The sequence below is a fragment of the Mandrillus leucophaeus genome, unplaced genomic scaffold (assembly GCF_000951045.1).
Source record: "Mandrillus leucophaeus isolate KB7577 unplaced genomic scaffold, Mleu.le_1.0 Scaffold529, whole genome shotgun sequence".
In the NCBI taxonomy this organism is placed as follows: Eukaryota; Metazoa; Chordata; class Mammalia; order Primates; family Cercopithecidae; genus Mandrillus; species Mandrillus leucophaeus.
In genome coordinates, this window is record NW_012105686.1 from 873,920 (window position 1) to 898,141 (window position 24,222).

The 24,222-nt window shown below is 39.3% G+C and overlaps 1 protein-coding gene across 4 annotated transcripts in view; it reads left to right on the forward strand.

The window, feature by feature from the left end:
• Positions 1-290: 290 nt before the first annotated feature.
• TLE4 (transducin-like enhancer of split 4) overlaps positions 291-24,222 on the forward strand; it is a 156,698-nt gene continuing 132,766 nt past the window's right edge. For all 4 annotated transcript variants that reach the window (XM_011996881.1, XM_011996883.1, XM_011996882.1 and 1 more), the window contains exons 1-3: positions 291-385; positions 1,472-1,535; positions 2,707-2,751. In XM_011996881.1, the coding sequence (XP_011852271.1) occupies positions 1,515-1,535; positions 2,707-2,751 (66 nt within the window). In that variant the 5' untranslated portion in view covers positions 291-385; positions 1,472-1,514. The remainder of the gene's footprint in view (positions 386-1,471; positions 1,536-2,706; positions 2,752-24,222) is intronic.

Below are 24,222 nucleotides of genomic sequence, written 5' to 3' on the forward strand. Positions count from 1 at the left end.
GCCCGTCTTTGGCCGGGGAGGGGAGATGGGGCTCGAACCCTCGGGGTCCGGGGCGCGGAGGGAGGGCTGCGGGCGGGAGTACGCGGAGGCCCGGGACCACCTCGAAACCAGCCCCTGCCTGGGCTGTTGGGCGCGAGGAGGGTTGCGGGAGGAGAGTTTTAATCGCTCTTTGCTTGCGTGCGCGATGACCCCCCCAACTCCCCGCTAACGCCGCGTGGTATGTTTTCTCCGTCTCCCTGCTTCGCCTGTGATGTGGGCTAATTAAATATTTTATTGTTGTTCTTCAGGCACCGCATCAGCCTGCTCAACCCTTTAAATTTACAATTTCCGAATCCTGTGATCGGATTAAGGAAGAGTTTCAGTTTTTACAGGCTCAATACCACAGGTAACGATATTGACTTTAGCTGATCCTCCTGTTTGCTTAGCTCTTGTCTCCCCCACAAATACACACAAACACCCTCCTCCTTTTTTGTGGGGGCGTCACAAAGGTACTATTATTTTTTTTTCTCGGTGGGCAGAAAGGGCAAATCAAGGCCTCCTTCCTTAGGCAGGTGTAAATAAATTAAACATTTCTTTTTTCTACCGTAAATAAAAAGAAGGCAGAACAGTCGAAACTGGGGAGACTTGGAAAACGCTGAGGCCAAACTTTCGATATTGATTTATTGGGGCCAGGAGAATGAAAGGTTGGGGAGATTCTGGGGCCTTTTGACATCCTTGGTTCTTTATTACTCCGGACTTGGTTCCTTCTCACTTCTTTTTGCCGTTCCACTGAAGAGCTGAGAGCCCAGGGAAGTCGGAGTGAGCGATTTCATTACTTTTATGCTGAAAAAAATGTTTTCATCTTATAGACGATTTTTAGACTTAGGGTGCCTTTGAGACATTTTTCTTTGGCTGGCTTTTTAATGATGCCTTATTCTTATTTCATAAATACGAGAACCAAAACAAGCCACTGAACCCGATTGACACTTTGCCCCTGGGTGGTGGTGTTCCACTTGTCTGTGTGTTTTGGAGGGAAAAAAACAAGACATCATTCATAAGACATGCTTGATTCGTATTTCCATTAATCTCTTTGTAGAACATGAAAGAAACTCCCTTGTGACATTTTGGAGGACTTATTTGTGCCTGTATGTGCAGTCATTATTGAGGTTTATTTTCGTGTTTGTTTTATTAAGTGAATATTCAATTCTGGAGAAAGTTCCTGAATTAAACTGATTAGAGGATTTGTTTCCTTAAAACTTAATTAAAAAAAAAAATCCTAAAAACAAAAACCACATATACGATCCTTATTGAAGGGGCAAGTCCTGACTGGTTCCAGTGACCCCCTTCCCGAACTTCCCTTTCCATAATGATGGGGTATTTATTTAAGATGGTTGATTTAGTTGTTTGTAAATGAGATTTAAAATATGTGTTTAAGAGTTGAAGGACGTAAATTAAGATCATTGTACTTAAGAGTATTTTATGTCTTGAACAGTCTGAAGCTGGAATGTGAGAAACTCGCCAGTGAGAAGACAGAGATGCAGCGGCATTATGTCATGGTAAGAAAACCATGTCACAGATTCAAAGTGCCTATTAGTTTGGAATACCAAAAGCAAGAATACGTTTAAATTGCTGGAGGCTGCAAGATAGATCACAGTAACCCTGCCAGTGCAGTTGAAGTTGTGGGAATGTGTCTGTTAGCAACCTGTAATTCTAGGATGTTATAACCTGCCTTTGACAACTGGCTTGGATTGGAATTTTCAGAAAGTTCAACCACATGGGGTATAATTTTCTGTGTTTTCTTTTTACAGATAGAAAAAAAAAATAAAAACAAAACCTCGTTTGTTTTGTTTAGTCACAAGCAAAAATGTTTTTGTGTTAGTGGTTTTCTTTGTTGTTTTACTGCTCTTGCTCCAAACAACTTTAGCCAGTTTTTCTGTATGCTGTTAACATTTTAATGTCTTATTTCTTTGAAAAGGAGTGATGGATAAGGAAAGACAGCAGACCATTTTTCACATTTTTTTCTCTTTATGTTACTATTACATTTATATTTGCGTGTTTTCCATTTCTGTGGTGTTATATTGGTTTGAGGAACGTCGTAGTCTCCTGTATAACTGATTTATTCTGCCAGAATTTCTATGCCAGTTATACTACACGTTCAAAAAACCAGATTTGCCTTTACAGAAGTATTATGAAGCATATTTTTATGATTGTCCGAGAAAGCTCCAGAATAACTCACTCATTTATTTTTCTATCCAGCTTTTTTGCTTTAAATATGTGAATATGAGCAGTATACTAACAAATCAGAAATCAAACTCTTAAGTAGCATCACCTTTTCCAACCTTCCTTTCAAAACATCAGCGTTTGTATAAGACATTCTTTTCTGTTAACTTGCCTGCTGTGCCTAAGAATTAAGAATCCGTAGGATACCAAATTTTCATCAGACTTTTTTGATGCATCTGCTTGGGATGTATAAAGACAACTGGAGATGTTAAGAATGCTGTGTTTGAATTTAATTTTTCTCAGTTTTGTGAGTATTCTCTTTGAATTTGTGTCTTAAGGTGGTTAAAGATAGCGATGGGCTCTTGATTTATTGGCGTAGGTTATATGAAGATACTGGTTTAGGTGAGACTTTTATGTTTGTTTCAGATTTACTTGGGGCATTTTGAACAAACTAGGGAGATTGTTTGATGAAAGTCACGCATTTAATTGCTTTTCCTTCTTTGACAGTATTATGAAATGTCCTATGGGTTGAATATAGAAATGCACAAGCAGGTAAGTTATTTCTTTATAACCATTTTAAATGACAGTAATACTGGTATACTTTGAAAAGAAAATTGTATGTTTTTGCAGTTTTATTCTGCAAGCCGTTGTGGCTACCTGTGTTTAAAGGACTGGGTAGTGAAGAAAATGCTGTTTTTTCGTGTGTGGCTCCCCATCTTTCTTTCATATTATCCTAATTTTTATAATTTAAAAATGTTATTTTAAAAAGTCAATACATATTAAACTTTGTACACTTTCAAAAGCAGGATGCTAAATTTTAAAATCCTCTTGTTATTCTGAAAGAGTTGCTTTATGTATTTTGGGCATTGCAAACTTGTCTTGTGAAAGAGCTTTTCTTGGAAAATATTAAAAAGTAAAATTAAATTGTGTGGCGCCTTCATTGGCTTGATGTGAAAGAATGGATAGAGGGTGAGCTGGGAGGATGAAAATGAAATCTGTGGAGCTACAAAGGAAATTGATGTAAAATCCTTGTACTGGTCCCCTGAGGCTACTTAGTTGGGTCTTACCAAGAACTATCACCGTTACTTCCAAAATTTGTACAGAGTAAATGAGCCTGACAGGAGGATGTGATAAGGTTCAACATTGGATCTTGAAATCTAGCAATTAGTTCAGTAGCAAAAAAAAAAAGATAATGATTAGTCAGAAAGCACTGAGAGATATGACTCAAACAGCCTTCTTTTTGTGCAGGAGACTGAATAATAAAATGGTTTGGCTTAAATTTCCTAGACAGAAGAATAAGAGCACGTGTATATATATATATCTATATATACACACACAAATATACATACATATATGTAAAACGTTGTTTGGCAATAATAATTTCTCTAGGAAATATTTATTTTTGGTGATCTCCTAGTGGAAGTGCTTCAGGTCTCATCAGCCATTTCAGAATAGGTATGTGTTTGCCTGCTGGGAAAAAGACAAGGGAAGACTTACTGCTTTTCATTTCTTATTTATGGTCAAGGTGGATGTCATTACTTTCTAAGCTGAGAAAACATGGAATGAGCGCATACTATTAGGCCTTCACTATTTATGGATTCCTTTTTGGGTATAGTTATTTTCCGCATGCTCAGAACATCCCCAGATAGTAGATCTTTAAAAGATGGCTGTTGGACAATAAAGGCCATCTGATGAATAGTATTTGAAAACAAAAAGTTGGAAAAAAATGAGACACTGCTTACACTGAGGACTTTTAATTTCAGATACTGTTTTACTTTGCATGGTATTTGGTTATGTCAATATTAGCATTATAGTATAGTTTGAATGGTCTGTTGAAATTAAATTCTTATTTTGGCATCTTTGCCATTTCTGTTTAGATTAGTAATGTGAATATCTTCTGCTTAAACAAAATCTGTTCAGTCTGATGGATGGACTTCTCTTAGTTCTACCTTACAGGAATAAATTACATGAGAGATACTGTTTGTTAATTCTCTCATTACATTTCCTTTGAGGTCTGGATCTTGTATGTGTCTCTTTCTTTGTGCACACCCCACCCTCCAAAATTAATTAGTGTCTTTTTAAAGATTGGAGCAGTTGATTAATTTAGTCCCCTTATTTCTCCTTCTGTATCTTGTTTACCCTAACCACTTAGTTTCCAGGTCTCCCTGTAGCATCTACATTTCTAAGAAGCACATAGCTTGTATTTGGCTGTATGTATTTCTTTTTCAAGGGGGTATATGAGATCCCTTAATTTTACACATTTTATACCACTATAATTCTGTCATCTTCTTGTCCAGCTGGCCTCAAATGCCATCCATTTAAAATTGAGAACAGTACATTTTCCCTTTTTTTCTTTTGCTTTTAAATTCAATCATATCAAGAATCCTGAGGGCAGTTTATCACATTATGAAATACAGACAGCCCTGCAAACCACCTACTTATTATATTTTCTTTCTTTCTCCCCCTTAAGCATAGAGGCATATCTGTCTTTATTTGTTTTCCTAGGCAGACAGCCTTACTTCCTCTTAGCCTCTCTTCCAGATGTACTCGCTGGATACCCTTGTAATGGAAAGCAGCAATAATGCAGGGAAGTTGCCCTGCGGCATAATTGGGCCTAGTTCTCAAGATCGGGTTAGGTTTATTCACTTATTAGATTTGTGTCTCGAAGGGTTCAAGAGTAGGAGTCCCGGGAGTCCTTGGAAGTACCCTAGTAATTGGTGGCCCTGATATTTGAAACCTTTGTGTATTTTTTGGTTAACGTTCCTGTTCTTCTTGGCTGCTGCTAGCCACAGAATATTTATTTTTAGAGAAATTTTTCATTGGAACAGAAAATGATGGTTGTGATGGAGTCATGACTCTGTGACTTAGCAAATTGATAAAAGGATAAAAGTATGAAGTGAAGACAAACAGGGTGGAGGTCGGTATTCTCCCTCCTCCCCTTCCTATGTGATGCTCATCATCAGTCACCCTGTGTTGATTCTGATAGAGAACTATAAAATGAAACCTATGGGGAATTTGTCATTCCGAAATGAAAGCTAATGTAATTAGTACCAATTAAAGTACATTTAGTAAATTGGATTTAATCTTAATTAAGCCTGCATAATGTTGCCAATTTTTAACAATTATGTTTGAGAACATAATTAATTTAAATTTTGGTAACTGAGTAAATAGCATTAGTCTGGTAGAATTAGTGGAATTTTTTTTTTAAAGGGGAACTTGGTGACATGACTTGGAATTGGAACATAAAATATGAATCTAAATTTCTGGTAATCTTTAGGATTGATAGAGCTAAGCAGATGAAGCAAAAACAAAAAACAAACAAACAAAAAACCCAGAAAAGTTAGGATGGAGTATTCTAGGCTATAATGGGAATTAATGCTGTGCCACTGTCTCAAGTTCTAGCATAAAAGTGAAGATGACAAATAGGACATGGTTAGAAATGGCACATGTTTTAGTGTGACGTCTTCAAAATGGAATTTTTAAAAATGAGAGAACATAGGCCTTTATCCCCTAAGGATTTCCCTAAGTGTGTGGTTTTTGTTTTTTGTTTTGTATGAGACAACTGACCCAGGGTTTAGTTTTTAAGTTTTTCTGCTGATTGTTCTTCTTTGTAAATACAGTGTGACTTCTAAATGGGTCGGTGGTGATGGGGGCAGTGGGATGATGCGTGGAGTTGCTGGCGTTACTACATGCTGCTTGTTCCCATCTTTCACCTGTAATGCTGTCATTAAAGACGTCCTCACTGAGGGACTCTGACAGCAGTGGTTGCCATTCTAAAAAGTGAGTATTGGATGTAGATTAGGAACAGTAGGTGTGTGAATTAAACCTATAGGAACTATAAATGGCGATGAACATGCCACCTTTTGAAAAGCGGAGAATGAGAACATCTATGCCTTCCTTATAGTTAATATTCTACAGTGTGAAAGCCTCTTCATTTGAATTTTAGTAATCATTAGGAAATTTTAGAAATCTGAAACACATGGAATCTAAAAGTAAGTACTGCACATTTATGTATGTTTTATATGTGTGTATTTTTATATGTGTGTGTATTTGTGTGTGTGTGTCTATATATATTTAATCAAAGCAAGAAAACTCCTGTTTCACTTAAAGCCATGTAAATTTTATTACGAGACTTGGGCCACAACCATTTGAGTGCTGCTAAAATATTAATTGAATAGAAATGAAAGGGCCTTGCCAACTGATAGGATATCATAATCATAGCCTCTTTGGTCGATGGTAAATGATGATAAATGACATTAGGAACCTTTTAGCAAACTGTAATAACTACAAGGAGGGAAGCAGTATGGATTTGCATTATATCTGATACCCTCTAGTACCAAGTGGATTGCCAATACTGCTTGTTTAGCATTTTCTAAGGGCAATAAGATATTGATTTCTGACTTACAAGGAACAGCTCTATTTTCACCATTGAAAAGTATTGCAGGTTGTTAAGAAGAAATTGACTTGAAGAGGCCGACTGCTGCCCATCATGGAGCAAATAAAGCAAAACTGCCGAAGCATGGTGGAGCAGCGAGACGGGCCCTCAGCAATTTGTTGCTATTAATTTACCATGCTCGACAGCAAATCAATCGGCATCTACTTCATCTGCTGGAGAAAATGCTGTCCAGGGCAGATAAAAGGCTCGGCATGGTACAGAGAATAGACTGGATTGGCCAAAAGCAGGCTGCAGTTAATGTGTAAATAAGTGAAATCAAGGCCACTGTTGCAGAGGAAGCTGTTGTTAATTAGGTTGGTGTTTTTTAGTGAACTATTTTAGAAAGTAGCTAGGATTTGGAGAGTAAGAAGAGATTTATTGAGATTGAAGTAATATATGACTGGCATGACATTCTAGCCTTGAGTGTACTTGATTCTAGGGTGCAGTAAATTTATTTGGGGACACTGCTTGCTGTGGAGTTCGTTGAAAAAGTTCGGTTTAGACCAAATTTCCCTTATAACTTTTTTTTTTGAACCTTGCCAGTTTTTTGCACATCTTCCGTCTTATTGTGTACTCTTAGATTTAGAAGAGTAGATGGAGGAGTAGGTGTTTTCGTATGGAGGCACAAATGTGTCTGTTGTATTCTCACCCAGTGCTTTTTTTTTTCAGAGATAGGTATAATTGAACTCTTGTATAATAATGAGAGTGGACTATCATCGAAGATGGGGTGTTCTAGCTGAAAGTAACTAGTAAACGAAGGAAGATTTTGCTGACAGAACTTTATCTTGCTTCATAAACATTAGGAAATAACAATCTAGAGGGCCTGAATAATGGGTGGATACTACTAGACTATAACATCTCAAAGATTGCAAGTGAAATTGTGATGCCTGCATAAACTTCAGATGCAATTATAAGATCATGTGTGTGGGGGTGGGAAGGGTTCTTTTGTTTTTGGTTTTCATTAAGGTTTAAAGCCACCTTTTCTAATTTAAGATTATTTACACTCTGATAATATTCCACAATGAATGTTAACGGAGTGGAGGGTATTGGTGGTTCCCCCCCCCCCTTACTTCTCATTTGGGCGTTTTAAAATAGGAGGCCAACTTCATTTACTCCTGTTTAGTAAATCTAAATGAGTGTGGGTTTTAAATTAGATTTTTTCCCAAAATCCTTCAGAGGCTCTAGCTTTAGGGCAGTTGATAAGTAAGTGGAAGCACCTTGGGCAGGACCCAATGAGCTGTCGTTTTACTTATCACAGCACCTGCACGGGAAGCAGATCTAGAGGATGAAATTTAACCTGTTAGGGTGTGTGTTAACCTGTTAGGGTGTGTGTATGTTTTAGGGTACGTGTTTTCCGAATACTGTGGGGAGTTCCCTTTTTCCTTCTGCTATGATGGATTCTTTTGTCTTTCTAGAGATATCATAGGAGGATATCTGTGGATTTTTCACCTAAGGCAGTGATTCTTAAGTGAAATTGGAATTTCCTTTCAATAGAAGTAAACGTTTATTATATACCTGGCTTGCGCTTACCACTGATCTGGGCACACTGCCAAAATTCTTATCTTTAGTTCTCATAATGATCCTAAGAGAGGGATTATATCCATTCAAAAGTTGATTAAACAGGGTCAGCTCTGCACAAGGTGATATAGCTAATAGTTGGTGGATTCAGGACTTCAAATAAATTTACCTGGGAGGATATCTCCAGGGAGATGGGTTTGCCATGGGTTAGAGATTCAGGCCCCAGTTCATTCCTGGAATAGAGAGTCCCTGAACTTTAGGCTCATATGCAGAACCTCTTGAGTTGGGGGATTCTCTGCAACTGCCTAGAGTGCATGGATGGCTCAGCCTGCCCTCTGCATCCAGACTGCTTTCGGTGGGTGAGAGGGTGAGGTTGCTTTCACTTGGAATCTCCTACAGAAGGGCTAGGAGAGCTGCTTGCTTATCAAGATGGAATTTGCTTCCTCCCTAGGCAACCTATTTCTCATTTGTTTACAAACTTGTTCTTCTCTTTAACTTTTATCTTTTCCTGTGGCTTATGAGAGTGCCTACAGACAAGGGGCTGTTTGTTAATCACCATCTTGTGAGCTTTTGAAGGGGGAAGCTGGGAGGGGAAAATGTGATGTTTTGTAGCCTCTTTGTAGTTTAGAAAGAGGTTCATAGATGCAGGAAATCACACAACTCAGTTTTAAATGAAGGCAGATGTTCTGCTTTTACTGTTAAAGGAATTTCTTTGCAGCATTCAAACAAAAGGATAGTTCCTTTTCACTGCCCCGTAATCCCTGCTGGATATTGTTTATTTTTATGTATTATTTTGATGGGCAAAGTTCTTTGTATCTAGGTATATATCACTTTGAGCTCCCTAGGACTGATGGACCGGACTAATGAGCTACATCTCTAGGTGCTGTTGCAGCATTGGTGAAGGAGACAGTACAGGCACCAGCCCATTGTTCTTCACATTCTTCATTTAATCTTTGCTTTCCTAGAATATGTCTTTTTTATTTCTTCTTTTTTTCTTGTGCTATAAGATAGGTAGAGGAAACCAGTTGGGAATTAAAAGTTTAAAAAAATGCATTTATAAGTTATTTGTGTTTGTTTTTAATGTGGCTTTTTTTTTTTTTTTTTGCCTTTGATATGATTTGATGGTTTGGTTTACCACTTCTGGACAGCAATAATGTATTTGGTGGTTAGAGGAAAGAGGGACAGGGATGTGAGTTCTAGAAGGCACTTTCTTGATCCCTCTGCACACCCTCTTAAGATGACTTCAGCGTTCCAGCAGTGGTGGTAGATTCAGTAGTCCTATACTGGCTAAGTTATTATCAGTTTTGTAAGCTGGGCTGTTGGAGAGAAGCAGAGGGCAGCACATTTAGGCGTGGGCAATGGAGTATTTACACTGGTAATGACAGTTTGCAAGGCTTAGGACTTGTTCGAAGTAAGTACAGTGCGAAGAATTTATGAAATTATTACTCTAAAGGGGAAGGGCCTCAGAAGTTTTAGTCAAAAGCAAAAGTTAGAGCTGTTTTGCCTTTGCCTTCGTAATAGCTGTCAGTGGTAGTTGTTTTCTATCTGTGAAGAGGGATTTAGCTGGCATTCATCACCACAAATCTATATACTCTGTCTGTTTTCATGGGAACTGACCCAACATTTATGCCAGGCTCTTGCTATTTCTATATGATTGAGCCAAAACTTATCCGTGGAGAGCTGCACTGTGTAACCCTTATTCCATCCAGGGGTGACACATGGGCAGGGTGTGGATTTTCTCAGCTGGTTCCTCAAAGAAGCAGAAGAGAAGTACTCTGGGATACCCCTTAGGTACTCTGTCCTGTGGTGAGTGGATCGCATTGTCATCTCTTTTTGAGGATTTGCCCCCATGCGCTTCAAGAATTGTACGGCGGAGGCAGCTTCTGCATTTCACGGAAAGGATAACTTCTCTCCCATGCGAGACGATACTCTGTCCCCAACCTGGGCTGGCTGTGGTATGCTTGGGACCTCTGCAGGGCCCTGTTGCTTGCAGCAGCCTAGGCAAAGTGAGAGGTTGGGGAAGGAGGAGGAGGGATATTGGCTTTCTGATTTCTTAGCAGGCTTATTTAACTCATCATTATTATTATTATTGTAATTCAGGTTCTGTCCTAGTTTTCTAACTATGTGTTCTGTTTCTGAAGGTCTGTGGATGATTTTGATTACTGAATTTGAAACTGCAAGAAAATGTAACTGGAAAGAATAGTCATAGTAGAAATTATAAGCACTAGTACTCTGTAACACCCTTTCTTTACAGAGAGCTTAAGGCATTTTATATGTTCTCTTTAATCTTCCTCATGTTCTGTAAAGCAGGTAGCAAGCTTGGATCCATGTATTTATTTAAATAGCTTCTGTCAGTGGAGTACCCAACAGTTTGCCAAGCAGTGTCATTCTACTGGCCTCCTTTAACAGATGACACTGAGGCTTAAGGGCTTAAGAGACTAGCCCAGTGTCACAGTCAGGGAGGATCAGCACGCGGGTGGGGATACCAGAGTTCACGCAGGTCAGCGAATGCGCCCGAGGTTGCATAGTGAGAGTCACTGGCAGAAGAGGAAATAGTAGGTTTCTTGACTTCCCTTCCAGGGCTCCCTTCGCTGACCGTGCTGTTTCCAAACAGCAAATAATGTGCTTGTTTCTGTGATGCGTTTGGCTTTCTGCAACATGAGGAGCATGGTGATGCTACTGGCAGTCCAAGAGTGTTACACTGTCATCTCTAGTGAGAGATCTGATCTGTGTTTGTGTTTGAGTACAGCTTCTCCCTCCCTTCCCCTCTACCCTCCCATTGCCTATGCCCTGCCCAAAGGGAGTCTAGGATCAGCAATACTGAAATATAAAGCCAAGGTCCACTTTTAGAAAAGTGCTTCATAAAACTGGCTGTCTGGCATTCTGAACTGTACCGTGCAAACACGTTATATTAGATACATACCTGTTTATTGCCTGTCTCTTGTGCTAGATTGTAAGCTCCATGAAAACAGGAGCTTTCTTTGTTTACTGCTGTGTAGCTTGTGTTGAGCACTGTGCCTATCGCATAATAGATGCTGGTGCGTAATAAAATATTTGGTGAATGAGAGAACAGCAGTTAGAGCTAGCCAAGAATATGTGTGATTTAATATTTTCAAGGGTGTATTTAGGTTGCAAGATAGATAACAAATACTGAATCTCAAGCATACTCAGGTCTGTGTTGTCTACTAGTTTGTGAAAAAGTGACACTTGGAAAGAGGAAGCAAAAGCAACCGAACTTGCTGTGCCTTTCAGAAACAAGTTAGTATAGCTAAAGTAGAATACATGTATTTTTAGTATGTTGAGTCTACCTTTTTAAAGATGAAAACATGAATCGTTCCGAACAGAATTTAAAATTCATTTTGAACATCACTATATCACGAGTCAGTGTTTAATCTGAAGAATTCTTTTACCATTAATAGGTCTGTGTACCTGTGGTTTGAATGAATGTGGGACAATATCGATCTTGACTATATTGTGTTGTGTTTAGCTAACTTCCCTGCAAATCAGTAAAAAGTGCAAGCTTTTAGTTCTTTTCAAGGGACAAGGAATTTTGAAAATGTCTTAGTTTTTTTCTATTAGTAGAGATAGAATAATGTCGTTGAAAGAATAGTAATCATAACAGTAAGCAATTTTAGATTGCTTATCATGTCGATAGTATTTCACTTATTCTTACAACCATCTTATGAGATTTATAGTAGTAGTAGTATTTGCATTTTACGTACGCGGGGGCTGAGACACAGAGCTTAAATAGCTTGCTTGAAATCAGCTAGCCGGTAAAATAGATCTTGGGTTTGACTCAAGGTCAGAACGCTGGTATGATAGATATTTCTGCCTTATTCCAGTTGATATGTTTGGAATACTCCACCATCAGCTTTACTCCTCTCCCCAAATGCTTAACTGATTCCGAAGCCTCAGATTCTAGTTCTGGCCTTGCTAGTAACCAGCTTTGTGATATTGCTGAGTACCGTACCTTTAAGGGCCACGCTTTTCTCAGCTTTAAATTAGGATGTAAATGAACACCAGAATCTCTTTTAACTCTTTTGGTCAAAATGACCATTTCGGTTTGGTTTGTTGCTGTGACCCAGTGAACAGAAATTGAGGCTTTTTTTTTTTTTTTTTCGGTCTTAGAAAGTCTCTTTTAGCGCTTACTTTCAGAATTTTTACAAGCCAGAATTACCTAACGGGCCTAGGGTAGAAATGTATATTTATATAATATTAATACTTTATTTTTTATAAGGTACTTTCTCATCCATTTTTTCATGTAAACCCCAATAATAAAGCATTCCCCCCATCCTGTGGATGAACATAGTGAGATGCAGATGTTAGATGACAAAGTTCTACACTTAATTAGTAGGTGGTTTACAATTCATTGATTCTCTTATGGCCAGCGTTCAGGCTAAAATAATGTTGACACTGAAGTAGAGCAATTTTCATAAAACATGTAATATAAAAGTATATATAAAATAAAATCTTTAAAGTGATTAGTTTTTGTACTTTTCCTTTGGCATATATTAGAAAACTTAGGCCGGGCACGTGGCTCGCGCCTGTAATCCCAGCACTTTTGGAGGCTGAGGTGAGTGGATCATGAGGTCAGGAGATAGAGACCATCCTGACCAACATGGTGAAACCCTGCCTCTACTAAAAATACAAAAATTAACTGGGTGTGGTGGCGCATGACTGTAATCCTAGCTACTCAGGGGGCTGAGGCAGGAGAATCACTTGAACCAGGGAGTCAGAGGTTGCAGTGAGCTGAGATTGCACCACTGCACTCCAGCCTGGCGACAGAGCAAGACTCCGTCACAAAAAAAAAAAAAAAGAAAATTTAATTGTATGACTTATGAAATTGTATGAATTATAATGTGATCCAATAATTTTCTTCCAAAGATGTGCAAAGGGGCTATGTAGTAGTTTATTACCTGTTGTGTAATTAACTCCGGGGGTTACTCTTCCAGAATCTAATGTAGATGTCAGTTTCTCTTGCTTGAAATAAAGCATGTCTGTAAACTGTGACTTGCAGTGAGCTTGACATCTCAAATCCTCAGGACTTTCTTGCTTTGTCCCATCAGGGATCCTTTCCTTCGGGAAGATAAATTCATTGTAAATAAATGTCTTAGTCATAAATAGAAAGGGGAAATGTTTAATCTTGGCCTTTTCGAGTTTATAAATCAAAGACGCAGTAGAGATCAGGTTCCTTCATTAAAATGTAGTTCCAAAAAGGAAGAATGTGGTTTTGGTTTTAAAAAATAAATTTATTTTTAATTTTTATGAGTACATAGCAGGTGTATGTATTTATGGGGTAAATGAACTATTTTGATACAGGCATACAATGCATAATAATCACATTCGGGTAACTGGACTATCCATCAACTCAAGCATTTATCCTTTTTTGTGGTGTTAGAAACTTTCCAGTTATACTCTTTTAGTTACTTTTAAATGTACAATAAATTATTGACTGTAGTCACTCTGTTGTGCTATCAGACAGTACACCTCATTCATTCTGACTATATTTTTGTATACAGAAGAATATGTTTTGTTCACTGCTGTACCACTAGCCCCTAAAACAATGCCTGGAATATAGTAGAAGAAATGAGTGAATGAATGATGGAACAGCTAAAGGAATGGTTTAATTTTTTTCATTTTATTACATTTCGTGTGGCATCACATATTCTGAAGAATCAGTCACCTTTATATAAGCGTTCCTTGTATCTGAGCTCTTAGGGAGGGCCTGGCTCTATGATGAGCAAAAAAGGCCTAGATAGGCAATCAGAGAGTGGGAGTTCTTATCTCAGTCTACTACAGGTCCTTGAGCTGCTGATTGGCATTTTTAAAATTGAGAATTGGATTCATGCTTTGCCAGATGATTTATTTCTAAGATATCTTTCAACTCTTAACATCATATGATGTTTAAATGACCAGCTTAAAAATAAAATTCCTCCCTACTTTCATTGCTTGGTACTGTAGGCATGCCATTTTAGTAAGTTAAGTTTTAAGATTTTATTATAAGAGGAAATACAGCCAGGTTTTGTTTTTGTTTTTGTTTTTGTATTTTTGTAGAATCTCGCTTTGAGCAGTGTTAGGCTGTTGTGTGGACAGCTAAAATAATCCTAATATTGCCAGTGTTTCACAGCCTAGAACCATCTGCAGTGTTGCTTTTTTCGCATTTGTAGCTGCATCTTACCGGTTCTTCTATAGGCTAAGAGCACATCAGTAACTACATATAGTTAACAGATTTTTCATATGTGTATCTTGGGCAAGTGTTAGTGATAATAAGAGCAGTTAAAATTTATCGAGTGCCCACTGGATACCAGGTAAAGCACTAAATGCTTCAGATGTATTAATTTGTTTAATTTGTAATCTTTTGAGGAAGAAATCTGATTATCCTTATTGTGTATGAGGAAACTAAGGTAAAGAGAAGCTGAGAAATATGCCCAGGGTTATATAGCTTGTAGTTTATAGAGTAGGGGTGTCAAGGCCAGGCATTCTGGCTTGAGAGCCTACATTCTGGTTCTGAACCACTTGCAATAAATGCCTCATAAGTGACTACAGTAAACTTTTTTGTTTGTTTATCCTTGTGGTTTTTTGTTTTGTTTTGTTTTGTTTTGTTTTTTTGAAATGGAGTCTCACCCTGTTACCAGGCTGGAGTGTGGTGGCACCATCTCAGTTCACTGCAACCTCCACCTCCTGGGTTCAAGCGATTCTCCTGCCTCAGCCTCCCGAGTAGCTGGGATTACAGGCATGCACCACCATGCCCAGCTAATTTTCTATTTTTAGTAGAGATGGGATTTCACCATGTTGGCCAGGATGGTCTTGATCTGTTGACCTCGTGATCCTGCCCACCTCGGCCTCGCAATGTGCTGGGATGACAGGTGTGAGCCACCGCGCCCGGACTATCCTTGTTTTTTAAATGAAAAAGCAAATCGTTTGCTGCTGTGTTCTGTACACAGTGAGCTTAAATGTTAAAAATAATAGCTGGTCTCATTTGGGTATTTTGTTTTATTTTTTATTTTGCAAATTAACACACTAGATTAGTGGACTCATTCATTGGTTCGTCTTTTGTCACGGATTCTACCGTTTGTCCCTAGCTGGATAACCACAGGCCCCTGGATATTTTTGTACCTCTGACTGTGAGATTTCTAAAACAGGCATGGCACCTTCTTTTATAACCACATGTCACACGGGAATGTTCAGGGAACTGTAAACTTTTGAGTGCCTGCCTGGGGTGGAGGAGAGATGGAGGTTTTTGGCTGGGTTTGAAAGGTTCTATATAGTTCTGGAATTTATATGCATAATTGTGTACCTTTCTTGTCGGGGCAGAGTCCGTAGCCCTTACTGGTTCAGTGAGGAAACTGGAACCCAAACAACAGAGTTCGGGAGGTACTGTGCTAGAGCAGTGGTTGCAAACTGGAGCAGTTCCTTTCCTCAGAGGACATCTGGCAATGTGATGATATTTGCGGTTGTCACAACTTGGAGGTGCTACTGGCATCTAGTGGGTAGAGTCTGGGATGCTGCTGAACATCTCCATGTACAGGACAGCCCTCTACAACAAAGACTTAGCTGGCCTAGAATCTCAGTAGCGCCAACACTCAGAAACTCTGCTCCAGAGAGAAGAAAGTATTATTAAATTATGTTGCCTTTTTATGGCCTGGAGGGTTACAGGTTGGGGGCATAATGACCTCTGAGTAGAGAAAGGCCAAGTATGAGCATTGTCTGGCTTCTCTAGTTAAGTCAGTTTGAGAGAATCCTTCAAACCATACTTACCTTTTCCGGGTTTTTCCTCCCTTTCCCATGCTGGTAAGCAGAGTGGGGTTGGTGGTAGTTAAGTTCCAAATGGAGATATCACATGATCCTTTGTAATCTTCCTTTTCCTAAAGAGGGGACCGTGATAAACCTAGGTGGGAGGGACTTTTCACACTTAAGTTCAGCTTCTCATTGGAAATCAGCTTGATTTCCACTGAAAACATCCAGATCTCTGTGGTGCTACTACCGTGCAAGGCAGGAGACATTTTCAGTGGAGGTGTTGGATTGGCAGAAATTTTTTCTTATGTGGGGCCCATTGGTCGTGTCTCCCCATTGAGGTCGCTAGAATTAGTCTTACTCCTTGTCTAGGTTTTTCAGAAGTGTTGCCCTTTGTTAGCCTTCCTTTGTCCATGCTGGGCATTCTCAGTCATTTCAACCGTGTTCCTGGGACACCAGTCTGGTTGGTACCAAGATGTGTATGATAGACCGGGCCACCTGAGAACTCAGCGTGACATTTCTGGCTTGATCCTACCCAACTGAGGATTAGGGCAGATCTTACTGCAAAATAGCCCCTCTGCTCTTTTTCTTCAGGGCAAAGTACGTTATACTTGTCTTTGTCATGTCCTGATCACACTGTAATACACAAAATGGAACCTTGAGTTTTTTCAGTAGCCTGAGTCCACAACATGGGTTCGTTTTTATTTTTGAATGTGTGGGCACTGATCAGTGAACCTCTTTTACTTGGACTTCTTTTCCCCCCACAAATCCCACTATGCTGTGCTATGAATGTAGGTGACTGTTTTAAAGGCTTTTGATTTTTGGGGGAACAGAGAACTGTTTGGGAATGTGGTTTTACCTCTAAGTATATCTACCTTGGTTAACCCCCACAAAATATAGTCAACCTAAAGTGGCTAGTAAAAAACAAGAGCCGTTCCATAGTTGCTTATTTGCTTGAACATTTTTTTGGGTGAGCTGGAGGAAGACAAAACGCTTGTTTGGGCTTCTTAAGGGAGAAATTGTGTCCCCCAAATTCCAATGTGTGCATCTTAAGCTTCCACCCTTCTCTAGGTTCTGGGAATGGGGAGGTAAACCTTTGGCAACCCTACTTGCTTGTAAGTCTTCTCCTTACATTTCTGAGGTGTCAGATTTAGGAGAGGCTGCGGCAGGCAAAGTACATTATATACAAAAACTTTCCTTTTGTAATACGGGAGCTCATTTCCAAAGGCTCCATATGGCTAGCCTAGGAGGCTCATAGTAAAGACCTGCTTTAGGTGTAAGCAGAGCTGATAGGAGGGTTTTCTTATAATCTAAGCAATAAGTTTTAGGTTATTTTGCATCAGTTTAGGATGCACACTTGTGAGGTGGCATTTATGCCTTCTTCCCAGATTAGATTTACAAATCCCACTTTCTTGGATACTGGATTTTACATTTTGAGTCATGCTTTTTTGCCACTTTCTTTCTGTTTGAGGCTCACCCTGCAAATTAACTTTCTAAACTGAAATATTTAGCTGCTCAAATTGAAATAGCTGGAATTGGATTTATTATAAAGTTTAAGAAGATTATAACCTAAATACTTAAACATGAAAAATAACTTAATCTTCATGAGATTGTTTTATTCTTTCATTGGAAGGGTTACTTGCCAAGAGCCAGTAGTCCTGGTCACCTCAGAGGGAATGCAAAGACTTTCATTCTTTCATCCAGCAAATGTTAATTAACCTCATAGTGTGTGCAGGTTGCTTTGAGGGCTAGCAGGTTAGGAAAGAGAAGGCTTGCCTCCATGAGAATCTAGTCTTTTTCTGTCATTTGGACCACTGTAAACAATGCAAAGCAGTGCAGTGGATACACAGTTGTGACATAGGTGGAAGAGAAGGGGGTCTTTCTGACTCCTGAGTGATTAAAGATGCTGTTACAGGGGAGGTGGGCACATTTTAATGAGACCTCAGAGGACGGGGAGCGCTTAGGCAGGATGAAAGGAAAGGGTAGGCTTCCAAGTGGAAGCCACAGGGACTGGAAACTGCTGTGCACATTCAGTCTGTGTTTAGCGTTTCCAGCTTTCTTGAGTGGTAGAGGAGAGAATAATTGGAAAGATAGGTTTGGGATGTGTTGTAGAAGGCCTTGAATGCTGGTGGTAGTGCTTGGGCTATAAAAAAAAGGAAAGGAAAGAATAATCAGTTAGTTGGTCAAGGGACCATATCTGTCTTGCTAATTTACTCAACAGCTAGCATGAGGCCTGAGAGCAAATGTCAGTGAACGTTGTTGAAAGGATTTGAGTGGAGAGGGGCGTGACTGGAGAGGGACAGGGTGGAGGTGGTGAAGTCTGAACTAGGGAAGTAGAACTGGAAAGGAGGAATTCCTATGACCTTGCATTTCATTGGATGAAGAGTATGGAAATGCATGGGAGAAAGGCCCTAAGACATTGATGTCTGCAGAGGGACAGAGTCATGGTACCATTCATTGAATAAAAAAAAAGATACTTTAGAAGGGGAGAACTTGGTGTTGATAAGCTGCCAGGTATGGTGCCTAGGAAGGAGGGAGTGAAAGAAGGAAGAGGAGGGAATGAATGAGTTTGTTGCTTCTTTTGCTTTCATATCATCTCCTTACTTTCATCTCTCCTGCCAAATTTATAATCCTTCCAAGAATCTCATGTGTTTTACGGGCATGTGCCTTGGTTGAACTATTTGACCTTTGTAGGAGTATAGAAGAGAGTTTCTTCTTCTTCTTCTTTTTTTTTTTTTGAGGCGAGGTCTCGCTCTGATGCCCAGGCTGGAGGGCAGTGGTATGATCATGGCTCGCTGCAGCCTCAGCCTCCTGGGCTCAGGTGATCCTCCCACTTCAGCCTCCTGAGTAGCTAGGACTAAAGGTGCTCATCACCACACCCGGCTAAATTTTGTATTTTTTGGTAGAGACTGTGTTTTGCCATGTTACCCAGGCTAATCTCAAACTTCTGAGCTCAAGACCCACCTCAGCCTCCCAGAGTGCTGGGATCACAGGGGTGAGCCACTGCGCCCAGCCAGAAATAGAGAGTTTCTGTCATTTTGCTCGGTTAGTGCCATTACATTTATGTAGACATAATGAAATCTGTAAATTCAATTTATTTTTAACTTTTTCATCTGTAAAGGATTTTTAACATTTGAAGTATGTACAGAATCCTCAAAATTATTCGTTTATCATTGAAACTCTTTGCTGCAGTCATTCTTCCTTCTATTTTTTATTTCTTGTATGACTTGGCCAGCAACTCTGGGTATCAGTGATTGTATATCCTTTTTAAGTTGAGAAATTTCATGTAGACATAAGGCTGAGTCAATAATTGTCTTGGGCAACTACTGTCTTTCAAAAGAAATAATTATTCCCATTGTTCACTATGTCCCTGATGAGCTGAACACTGAAATTACAATAGATGCTTTAGTCAATGCGAATTATTTGCATGTGGTTAATTTTCTTCTTTTTTCTCCCTAATGTGAGGCATATTCTGTATTTTCAACCTTTACCCCTTTTAGACACTTGTCTTAAGCTCCCTTGGTAGAATGAGAACAGCAGTGATAGTAAGGAAAGTTAAGATGAAATTAAAAAGGCCATAGAGTACATTTTTGGTAAACCAAAATATTGTTTGGTGGCACAAAGCCACAGATCCATTCCAAAAAAAAAAAAAAAACAAAAACCGAAATGTGGTTTTGCTGTCTGTCATGCAGTCTGTTTCAACTGTCAGAAACATACGTTGCTTTATGGGATGTTTTTTTCAAGTCTGACCACAGCTTTTAATTTCCTTCATTCCACCCACACCTCCTACCACACACCCATGCATCTAGCACTAATTTATAGGCAATTTGAATCTAATGACATAATCATCAGCAAGCAGAAGGGTCAGCATTTGTGGCAAAAGTTTATTTCTTGGTGTGCTCATTATCAGTTCTGTACTCTTGGAAACTAAACAGTCAGAACACAGTGATTGTCCTTGTTCTTGGACTTTTCAGTCTAAGTTAGATTGAGGCCTTTAAAAGATGGTTTTGAAGTGCTTTGTATTTTTGCTAAAAACATAGTATTAAAGAAAATTAAATAATATTCAATGAATTTTAGAAAGCAAAAGAAAAACTCACTCATGTTCCTACAGCTGTTCCTACAGTTCCAACTGCTAACCAGGCAGAGGCATCCTTGTGTCTCCATCATATATGCTGCGTCTGATGGGGATCGTGTCCCCCTCATAAATAAATGCTAGTCAAGGTTCAAAGGGTGATACATAAAATATACAGCACAAAAAATTAATGATAAAATGAAACCCCAGATCTTTAAAATTATTGTTGACTTATTGGTAACTTTACAGTTTCTTCGACTTCTTATAGGCAGCATGACCCTAAATATTTTTAAAAATCTAGCCATAATTCAGCCAGTAACTTCCTGTGACATTGGTAAATTATTTAACTTTTTTTTTTTTTTTTTTTCTATTTTTGAGACGAAGTCTCACTCTGTTGCCCACGCTGCAGTGCAGTGGCGTGATCTTGGCTCACTGCAACCTCCACCTCCCAAGTTCAAGTGATTCTCCTGCCTTAGCCTCCCAAGTAGCTGGGATTACAGGCACGCACCACCATGCCCCCAGGATAACTTTTTGTATTTTTAGTAGAGGGAGGGTTTACTGTGTTGGCCAAGCTGGTCTTGAACTCCTGACCTTGTGATCCACCCACCTCGGCCTCCCAGGGTGCTGGGATTACAGGTGTGAGCCACTGCACCCAGCCAATTAACTTTTCTTTTAACTTTTCTGAGTCTCAGTTCCTCATCCGTAAAACAAGGGTCTAGGACTGGATTTTTACTTTTTATAACATGTTGGTTCCCAGCCCCCTAATCTGGGTCTTAGGCATCAGTATTTTTCTAAAAGCTACAGAGGTGATTTTGATGTACAGCAAGGTTGAGGACCAGTGAACTAGAGCAGTGCTGCTCAAACTTCAATGTGCATACAAATCACTGGGGATCATGCTGAAATCAGATTCTGTTTCTGTAGGTCTGGGTTGGTGCATAATACTCCCCATTTCTAACAGAAAGATCAGGTGATACTGATACTGCTGGTCCACTGATCACATTTTGAGTAGCAAGGAGCCAAAACATCTCCAAAATGTCTTCCATTTCTACATTATATCTCCATGGTATAGTTTATATAGTTCGTGGGAGTCTGTGTGCTGCCTGAGTGATATCCCACATTTAGTATGTTAAGATTGATAGTGTATTATCTTATCTGCATAACCTCTCATTGCTTAAGCTCCATCCAGACTCATGCATTTTTTTTTTCTTTTTTTCTGTTTTGGGAGATTCATGCATCTTTGAAACAACACCTCATATTGAAGTCATTTTAATAGTACCTTGCTTTAGACAGCCTGACAGCTCTAGCTGGTGGCTGGTGGGTTGTTACATTTGCTGTAGAGAAGAGGGTTTTCATTTCTTCTTATCTTAGTTCGCTCCACTTCAACAGATACTTACGCTTTTGTATTGTCTCCTTTCGTCTCTTCAACAGGTACCCTCTCCATATTGACCTCTTAATATTTTGGGGTAAATGGGCAAAAAGAATCATGAAGTGCATTTTGTTTTATTTTTCTTCTCATGCATGTACATTCTTTGCAGAAAATTTATTAAGCGTAAGTTTAAGGGAGTAAAAGTCCAACTCCAACTTACTCAAAACTCAAGCATACTTAAGCTGTAACATTTTTTAACTCTATACTTTAACCCTATCACTTAGCAATTGTTTTTAGAAATAAGAAAATACTATTTATAGTTTGTGGTTCTTTCTTTTTGTTTGCTGCAACTCAGCCTCTCAGTGGCCGGCATCATGGCCGAGTGGAAAGACTCCTGAATGGTGGTGTCTGAAGAACTGATATTCTGAGCCTTCACCCACCCTTAAGTAGTTTTTGTAACTGTAGACACTTGGGTTCTGTAAGTAAACCAGGGAAGAGGTTAAGGAATGCTCCATTTCTTAGGGCTGTGTTGGAGAATTTGGTTACCTTGGAGGAACATACCTATCACCTAAAGTCTAAGGCAGTAAGAAATTATAGTTTGCGATTGAGGAATGTTGCTTCGGAGTAGTGACACTCAGAGAGTGGTCTGCGGACTGGTGCAGGTCTGTGAACTATTTCTTAAAGATGGGTGAATGAGATAAGGTACTTGTTACTTGTGCAAAAATTAACTCACTGTTTTCTTCATAGAGAATGTCTTCATCTTTAAAAAACAAAACAAAAACTCCATTGAACTAAACGTAGTTAACCAGTATCTTTTTGCTGATCGGTAACAATCTGGGAACGAGCTACTTTCCTGCTTTAGAATACTTAATCAGTCAAAAGTTGTATCAGGTTATGTTATACTTTAAGAATAGACTGAAGTGGAAGTTCATAAAGTGTAACCTAAAAAATAAAAAAGTAAATTTAAAGGCATGTTAGGTTAAAGGTAAGAATCAAATTCAAGGTGGTATGAATGTACGTAGCATAGTTAAGTCCAAGGCAGTTAACACAGGTTCACAAGTAGTAGCTTCTTATTGAAGCTGCAAGAAGCACTGCAGTTTGTGCTTTGGTTAAAGCAAAACTTGTTTAAATTCTTCTGAGTGCTTCTAAATTCTCTGAGATAATTTTTGTTTTTCATTTTTTACCGTCTACTTAATTGAAGATAACATACTTCTATACGTCACGAAGAATTTTTATTCTGTAGTCTTAAATTTCAGGACCATGTTATTGTCTGAGAAGCTTTAAAATTAAGCCTGCCTCCCCTCCCCCTGCCTGATGATATTCTTTATTCTTTACTACTATTTATAAAATTCACTGCAGCTAGGGCAACTATCTGTTCACCAAGAAAAGAGGAAGGGAGATCCTTCACCAGTAGCAAAACATAAATACTGAGAATGTCTTTTCTGGGTCAAAGTGCAAGAAAAGTAGAAAACAAGCAAATTTTCTGGGGCTAGGCCTGTGAGCGCACTCCTTCCAATCAGTGAGGTGGCACGTGTCTTCTGCCACTGTGCCAGTGAGTCTGGCATCCCCATCCCACTTTAGATCTGTTCCCTAGCCGCCTCATGGTCCTTGCAGCCCTTCCCCTGTGTAGTATAAATTAGCAAGGGATGCTTTCTTAATTGAGAGACAGAAAGGGCCCTAAGCTTGAATCGATACCTAACAATACAGCCACTCAATTTGTAGCACTATCTAATCTCAATTCTGTCTTAGAACTGCTTACTTTAAGGGATTTTATTCGTAAGCCTACCCTCATAAATATTTCTGCCAACCAGATATGGGGCAGCCATTCTTCCCATTTCATGATTATAGAAATGGAGTCCAGAATCATTTTGGAGTTTGCTTATTAAAGTCATGGTTTAGCTAGACTAGAAATTAGAATCACATTAGGATTTGGGACTGCACAGCTGTATCGTTCATAATACTTGGTGTTCTTTCAGAATGTTTTGTCACTTCATTCTGAATTCTTCCCGTGCCTTTCCATAATTGTCCCCTAAACCAACCTTGACACAAGCCTGTGATTTCCCTGTTTTAGTGAACGGTAGGAAGCACCATATCATCCAGGTTTTACGCACTGGAGTCATCGATTCCGTACTCCCCTGGTTGTCTAATCTAGTGAAGCCACATAATCCACTAGCTCTCCATGTGCAGCCTGCCTGCTTTCCTTGCTCTCAACCACGGTCACCATCACTGCCCATCAGACCTTGTTGTCATACTAGAGGTTATGGTGGTCTCCAGGCTTTTTGCCTACAGCCTTTGCCTTCTCTATTCCCTTATCTGGGCTTGCTGGACCTCTCGGTCTACTTCTATATCTATCTTTTGGTGTCGGGTCATTTTTTAGGGGCCCTTCTCTGTCCCTGGTAAATCCTGCTATTATTCCCAATATGGCTCTGACCTCTTCTCTGCTTTCTTTGCCCTTTTATTTAGGTGATTTTATTCACTCTTTGTAGATGAATCCCAGGGTTTTTTTTGTACTACCCCAGACCCTTCCTCTGAGACCGTTGTATGTCCTCATTTGCCTTGAATGTCTTATAGATACTTAAACTCAACAGGTCCTGAAATGACATAGTCCGCCACAAGCCTGCTTAGTGATTCCTATCTCAGGAAATGCCACCACCATCCACCCAATTTCTCAAGCCAGAAACCCAGAGAGGCAGCTGATTATTCTCCTGCTCTCTCATTCTTTAGCCACACCCAGTCAAACATGAGGTCTTCTGGTATCAGCTCCCAGTAACTCCTGCATTTGTTTACTTTTCTCCAGCTATGTGATCATGGTAAATTAACCACTTTTCTCTTCTTTGACTTTATCTGTAAAATGGGGACGAGAATAATCCTCTTAAAATTGTTCTGAACATTAAGTGA